Source organism: Gastrolobium bilobum, unplaced genomic scaffold, assembly GCF_033153095.1.
Source record: "Gastrolobium bilobum isolate Gb01-03AN ecotype WA unplaced genomic scaffold, APGP_CSIRO_Gbil_v1 utg7102, whole genome shotgun sequence".
NCBI classification, from domain to species: Eukaryota; Viridiplantae; Streptophyta; class Magnoliopsida; order Fabales; family Fabaceae; genus Gastrolobium; species Gastrolobium bilobum.
The window spans coordinates 427,629-435,551 of NW_026898776.1; the positions used below are offsets into that span (position 1 = coordinate 427,629).

At 34.2% G+C, this 7,923-nt stretch overlaps 1 protein-coding gene across 1 annotated transcript; it reads right to left on the minus strand.

Annotated features, from left to right (window-relative positions):
- Positions 1–619: 619 nt before the first annotated feature.
- LOC133284013 (uncharacterized) lies at positions 620–3,449 on the minus strand. Its single transcript, XM_061480963.1, has 2 exons — positions 1,731–3,449; positions 620–1,601 (listed from the first exon to the last, which is right to left on the minus strand). Exons 1-2 carry the CDS (start codon positions 3,132–3,134, stop codon positions 1,239–1,241), a joined length of 1,767 nt encoding a protein of 588 aa, XP_061336947.1. The 5' UTR covers positions 3,135–3,449; the 3' UTR covers positions 620–1,238.
- Positions 3,450–7,923: the final 4,474 nt, after the last annotated feature.

Genomic DNA, 7,923 nt, shown 5'->3' on the forward strand with positions numbered 1-7,923 from the left:
CAGTTTGTGTAAAGTGGATGGCGAGATAGCTGATGGCATAGTTATGGATTCCCCTTCCAAGCTTATTTTGTTCTATGGTAAATAAAAGTCAGCACCAATTGGTTGTAATTTTTTAAAATAGGTTCCATGGTAGCCGGCCATTGTGCACCCAAAACTACGTCTACAAAGGTCCTTTAAGTCAGAAACTCATTGAGACAGGGAGACTTTTTCCTTCGCGTTCGAGTTGCATGTGATGCGACCCACAACATAATATCTTAACTGTCCAAGCAACATCTCAACAGTCCACATATGGAAGAGTGACCATTTTGCCACATTTCGACAAAAAAATTACTAGACTACCACGCCAACAGTAAATTTTGCCAAAATGCCACGCGGCATAATTCGCTACACAGTGTAGCGAATTATGTATGCAAGTAATTCGCTACACAGTGTAGCGAAATATGCCATGTCAGAACGCACAGAACCATGTGTAGCGAATTTTGCAAAATTTGACATGTGGTATTTTTGGTTCTGTGCGTTCTGACGTGGTATATTTCGCTACACTGTGTAGCGAATTACTTGCATACATAATTCGCTACACTGTGTAGCGAATTATGTCGCGTGGCATTTTGGCAAAATTTACTGTTGGCGTGGCAGTCTGGTAAATTTTTTGTCCAAACGTGACACTTTGGTCATTGTTCCTCCCCATATCACTACATGAAAAGTGGACTATAATTTCTCGGGGTCGTGGGTAAGGAGGTGCAATGGACGGCACGTCAATTCAATTCCCCTATAATTAATAATACAAGGAAAAAGTAACAAAAAAATATTCCGATGGCATTTGGGATCCTCGCTTACCAAATTTTAAAATCCACATCTCCGTTAAAAATTGGCAATCCTATAGGACTGGAAACTTGGTCACAATCTAGCACATGGAGGGTGGCATTGGCAATAATAAATTGAAATTTAGCCAAAAACTAGCTAGAAAAGTCAAATCCAAAAATGGAAAATGAAACCACATAAAATTTGTATATAATTAAGATAGAAAAAACAAAACTGTGAGCAAAATAATGCAGTTCTAAGTACCCTTTCTGTCAATCAATTTGCTGCTAAACCTCCCTCTATGAACACCATTATCCCAACGCCCCCAGTTGATTAAATAAAAAATAAAAATAGACAGGATATCTACATCATTCATGTCTGTCTTATGGAATTCTTTCAACTTAAAATTTTCCCATTAATGCGTCATATTCCTTTGATTATGCTTCCTGTCGCTTGGATCTTCTCACAGACTTGGACTTGCTGATTTTGCGTGATGAATCATCTCCATGATTGGTCCATGTATATCCAGCAGGAATGGCAAATGGGTCTGAATCCAATGCTCCAGAAGAACATCGTTGCTGCTGCTGCTTATTTCTCAATTGGCTATTACTTCGTCTCAGCCACGTGGATGCCCCAGAAAGTGAAGAGTGGTGGCTTTCTGGTTTTTGGTGATCATCATCTTCACTGAGCAAATGTCTAGGACTAGAGAATGGTGTGTAGAATTGCTCCATAGGTTGCAGCTCCACGAACTTGGTGAACGTAATCACCACCCTCACCGTAGGGACCACCGGGATAGCCACCTACCCCACAAAGCCAAAATATCAAAAACACAAACTTTCCATCATAAATCAAATCATTCATCAATATTTCAATAATCAGTCAAATCAAATCAATTATTAAATCTTAATCTTTGGTGGGACACCACATACCTTGACCGGAAAAGTCCCCGGTGGAAACTTGGTGGTGAGCAACTCTCTCAGCCTCCTCACTGCCTTCACCTTGTTGGCCAGAATGTCCAGCAGCGGCAACAGCTCCTCCGTCTTCAACGGAAACTGCTCCGTCAGCCACACCGACGGCCGTAAACTTCTCACGTACTCCTTCTCCTTCGTCTGCGGCGGCGGTAGCGGTGGCTGTGGCTGTGGCGCCGCTCTTAACGAAGCCGAAGACCTTCTTGGCGGTGGGACCGCAATTGAAGGTAGGTCCACGCTTTTTCTACCCGATGGGACCCACTCCCTCTCTTCTCGAACGAAGCTACTGTGTCTTCTCTTGTCAGAGGAAGACACTGGCATTGGAATCTCAGCCACGAGAAAACCGTCTTCGTCTTCGTCCAGCTCCAACGGCAGCACCTGCTCGCTCCCCGCAACGTTGGAATCCCCGGCTGCGATTTTCCGTGACCGGAAGCTGAAAATCACGTTGTGCACTTCGTAAACCCGTGCCATCCACTCTCCCACGTTCTCCGTCTTATCTTGCCTTCTCCAATTCGTTCTTCCCACAAGCTCAGCCTTCGTCACATCCATTCCCGGCCGGTAAACGCTCGTCTGCGAGCAGAACCCTGCCGCGTCGGAATCGCTCATCGGAGCTTCGGCGTTCTCGAAGGCGTCGAAGATTTTCCGGTCGTCGTGGTTGAGAACGAGCAACGAACCGGAGGGGATATCGTGCGCGCGATCGCCATCGCCGAGGAAGAGGAAAGTCTGCTCTGCTCGCTGGATCTTCAGGCCATCGAAGCCGGCGAGGGAGGTGTCGGCGCGGAGGTTTCCGTCGCGCTTCCAGATTTTGTAGGTGTCGGAGGGTGCGATCTTGCCGACGAAGGGAATGACGGAGCTCTCGAAGTGAAAGGAGATCTCCATGTAGAAGTCACGCATGCGGCGGAGGACGGCGACGAGGCGAGGGAGACGGCGGCGCCACTTGGCCCAGGCGGAGCGGTGATGGTGGCGGACGAGGAGGAGGGCGATGTCGGAGGCGCGGCGGCAGAGGGCTTCCTGGAGGGGGCTCCAGCCAGCGGAATTGTGAAGGGAAACGTCGGCGCCGGCGGAGGAAAGGGCGCGGGCGGCGGAAAGGTCGTTGAGACGAACGGCGAGATGGAGAGGAGTCTCCCTGAAGGGAACATCGCGACGGTCGATGACGGCGGAAATTTTGTCGGTGAGTCGTTCCTGAGCGAGCGAGTCAGACTCAGTGAGGATTTGAGATGGGTCTGGTAATCGAGGGAGAGAGGAGATTATTCTAGAAAGGGTTGCGTGGTCTCCCAAAACGACGGCGTAGTGAGCCGGACTGTGCACGTAGTGCTCTGGCTTAATTGCAGGAAACGACGTCGGAGCAGGGTTCGACTTCGCCATATATTTTTTCAGTCTAATTTGGCAATTGCATAGAATGGAAACTCAAGAAAGAGGAACTGTGAATCTTCAGTGCTCAATTTAAGGCTTTCATCTTCACAGCTATTATTTTCATTCCCTTAGTTTTTACTCTTTCTCTTAACTCTCTTTCTATTATAACGTTAACGTAAACGTAAAAGAGTGGTTCGCTGGCGTACCGGGTGTTACTGGAACGTTATTCGTTAATTCTTTTTTTATTGCTATTAAATGAATTAATTAATGATACATTGTTGCCGGTTAATTGACAAGTAACTCTTATTAACATATATTTTTACGGAGGGAGGAAGGTTATATTTATAATTTTTTTTTTACAACTTCTTATAATTATATTTTATCATTGTTAATTTCTGTCAATCAACAGTTATTATTTATTGTAAATTAATAATTAATTAATGAGTTTAATTTATCAAAATGATAATCGTTGATTGACGGAAATCAACAGTGATAAGATATGATTGTAATAAGTTATAAAAAAAAGTTATAAATATATCGTTCCTCATTTTTATATATTAAAAAAAAAAAAGTTAAAATGTGTTTCTTGTGTGTGTATGTTGGAGAATGGAGATGCCAATGTGAATCAGAGTTTTTGGCCTCAACCTCTTTGTTATGTAAGCACACACCAGATCTAGACACCTCACTTAATCACCTGACAAATGGCTGCTGACTGCTGTTTCCACTTCAGGATTATTTCTTTTTTTATATATGATTTTTTGGATAGAGATTTCTTTTATATATTGATTAATTGATACTTGCTTGGATAATTAGATGGATTGTATCTGTTTAGATTTTGATTTGCCCCTCGTAACCTTTATTAAAATATGTAGAGAATGACTTTATCCTGCTATACATTCCTACCTGTGCTTGTCCCATTACATGTTGGGCAAAATATATATCAAGAAAAATATTTATGCTGCAAATAAATTATCTGTATTTATTTTCAAAATGACATTATTTTAGAATTGAAATATTAAAAAAATTATAATTATAAAGACTATAATAACCCTGAAACAAATTAAAATTACAAAAATACCATGATTTTTGCCTTAAAATAACATCGTATTGAGTTTACTGCAGATAATTTATCTGCATTAAATGCAGAAAAAACGAACCCAACATATATAGGATATAGTAAGGCGAATTAAAAAACTTAATTTTTGAAATAATATATTTTTTATATCAATTTTTAAAGATGTCGTCAAATTAAAACAGTTAATCTTATAGGAAACATTAAATCATAATAACTTTTATTCATTTTTTTTCGAAACAATAATTTTTATTCATAATATCTTATTACTATTTTTATATAAATTTAATTCAATCGGTGATTTATTGACCCCGTTACGGGATGAAATCCACAACATTCATCTAGGGAGATGTACTGCGTCAGAATTTCAAAAGATTATTTTGAGATAATTTTTTTTATAGATTTTAAAAGACTATCATTAATTTTAGTGATTTTAACGACTTTTTTAAAAGATTTTTTTTACAATTAAGATTTTATAAGATTTCATTTTAATAGGTTTACCAAAAAAAGAAAGAGAAAAGATTGGATTTTAATATAATTTATAAGATTTGAAAATCATATGAATTTTTAACAAACATTCGAAGTTATAAGAGTCAATAAAAAAGTTGTAATGATATTAATAAAAAAAATAAAACCTAATATAATTTTTTCAATCAATAATTAATGTAACTTGATGTCCTACTAAATAGTAACTCTTCACATATCTATACTAGCCCTCCAAAAAATTAACATGTTCTCATTCCTGCTCTTGGTTTTGACCAATGAGTTTAAAATTATCTTTTTTTTATTTGGTATCAGAGTTATGTATAAATGATTATAAGACCCATAATTTTTTTCTTTATTAAAATAATTTAAAATTTTCATATAGAATCTAAAGTTCATGATAAAATTTTGTTTGGAATTTTTTTCTATTGTTGTTGGAAACCTTGGAGATTTTGTTCTACATAACGAGAGTTTTTAAATCATATATCATATGCATGTTTTCATTGAATATTTTAATAAAATTTTGAATCTGAATTTCTAAGTTTTATTACATTAAAGTTTAGAAAATTTCTCAAATTATTGAAAATCTTTTCAAATTATTTTCAATCAATACATTGAAATCTTAAATTGCTTTGGGATTTTTGAAAACAAGTTTTTAGTGATCTATTGACACAAAAATTGTTTAAAATCTTTTCCTATAGCGAAGGAATTCGTTCATGAATGTATTGTTATAAAACATAGGATTCATATAATGAAATTTTCAATCTTTCTTAAAATCGATCTAGTTTCATTGATGTAAAACGAAAATTGGTTTGATGGGTTTTTCTCCTCTGTTTTTTCCCACTGTTTTATGTTATTTTAATACAAAAATCATATTTTTTTGTGCTAAGAAAATATCGACTCATAGCTTGAAAATCATTTTTTGAACTTCTAAAAACTCTTAAAAATCGCTAAAAGATTTGCTATTTTTGAGATGGATTATATTAGAATCTTGTTGAGTTGTTGTTTTTAGGTTATTTTGTGATGAAAATTCTTTAAAATTATGCTATTTTTGAGCTTTGACAAAGCTCCCATAGGGAATCCGATTTTGAGCGAGTCGACCCGCTAAATGAAGAAGAATTACTGTAATAGAGAAATCTCAAGAAATCCTACGGCTTAGAATGAGATTGTGAGAGAGGTATCCTACTTATACTTTTCACTAAAAAGTCTCACGAAATCCACACTAATTGAAAATTCACAAAAATAGTTAGATTTTTGAATACCACAAGATTATTTTTCTTTTGTTTAAAATCCTGATTTAATACAACTTGATTTGGACGGATTCTAAAATAATCTTTTAAAATCCTAATTGAATATCACGTGAATTTTTTTTCAATTCTTAATAATCTTAATTGAATACCAATGGATTCTTTTATCCAAAATCAATCCATTAAAATTCTTTAAAATCTCAATCCAATACATTCCCTTAAATTAAAAAAAATATCTATATTTGGGTTGGAAAATTAAACACCTCAAATAGAAATTATTTTTTAATCATACCAGACGAAATCAAAGTATGATTTCACCTGTAATGGGTGAAGCAGAAGCTGATCAGCTCCCCTTCTTTTTAATTATTTTTTTCTTTTGTTTTTGTTTTTTGTTTTTTTTGTAATAATTTTTTTCTTTTGTTAGCTCTCTGTGACTATATATAGTCCAATGAAATCCAACTCTCACCAAATTCAAGTCGTCGTAAACTCGACATGTATTAGCTACTATGTTAAACACCCATGAGTTTAAACTCAATGATTCGTGGAGGAGTTCCTTATCCATTTCCAACCATCACCTCTCTAATTAGCCCACCACATTTACTATATGCTTTTGGTACACAGCATAAGATAAAGTTTAATAATATAAAATCTGATAGCATAAAGTCTAATTATATAAGATTTGATTAAATTTTAGTATTATTTAGCATTTGACATAATATTATATTAGATAATATTATTCAGTATTTGGTAATACATTGTATAATACTAGATAGGATAAAAATAAATATTTTTAACAAAAATATCCTTTAATAAAGAATTTATATAATTAATCAAAATATGTCATATGATATTAATTTTTATAAAAATATATTGATCAGTGTATCTAAAAAATATATTACTTTTTATAAAAATAAAAATCTCCAATATTTTAAAAATTAATATATTAAAAAATTAATTTTTATTTTAATATATTCATATTGAAATAATATATTAATTCTTGAGAATTGCTTTGATTACCAATGTTAATACATCAACCTCTTATTAGGCCTAATCTCATATCCTTAGGCCTGATTAAGTTATATATCATTTTAATATATTAAGGATATTTGCTGTATAAATTTATACTATACGATGATTACACCAAATAAATAAAAATGTCATAGTGTATAATATAAACTTATACTATCAAACTTTATACTTCTTACCCAAACACGACCTCAGTTTCACTAGGCCCTCTTGTGGCTAAAATCATTCTACGGTTGCTAACATTTATGTTTATCCTTTTTTCACCTACCTAAATTAAAATCATTCTATTGAGGGTTTTTTTCTTTTTTATTTATACAGAATAATGAAAAAGAGGATATATTTTTTACAGATTAATCGATTATTGAGCCAGACAAGACCACAAAAACAACAGCAAGAGTTCTCCCCCGTTGAATTAGACTTGATTCACTTGCTCGATCATAACTTTTTCTTTCTTGATTTAGTATTTGAAATTTTTTATTTGCAAATTAAGAATTTTTATAAAATATGGAAGATGTTCAAGGACAATGAAAAACAATTAATTCATTTTATTAATTCGGATGTTCAAGTAAAGAAATAAAGTGAATGTCAATCCGAAAAAATAAATAAAAGAACAATCAATCGAATATTGATTAATACGTAATCGATCGAACACTACTTGAAAATGGCTATTCTGCGAAAAATCAATATTGTTATTACAAAAATTGCATCTAGTGGTGAAAGGTACGAATAATTTACGGAAAATAATACGTTCAAATCTCAATGTCATCATTATAATTTCTATCCAAAAAAAGTGAATTATTTATTTGGATGTTTTTTATTTAATTATTTTGTTAAAAAGTTTAAGAAAAATAATAATCCTATTACAAGATTAGAAAACGTAGTCAACCATCTCTTAAAAAAATAAAAGAAATTAAGCAAAGAGTTGAGTAGGGATAAATAAATCAATATAAGGCGTTATATAGTTTTAGAGATA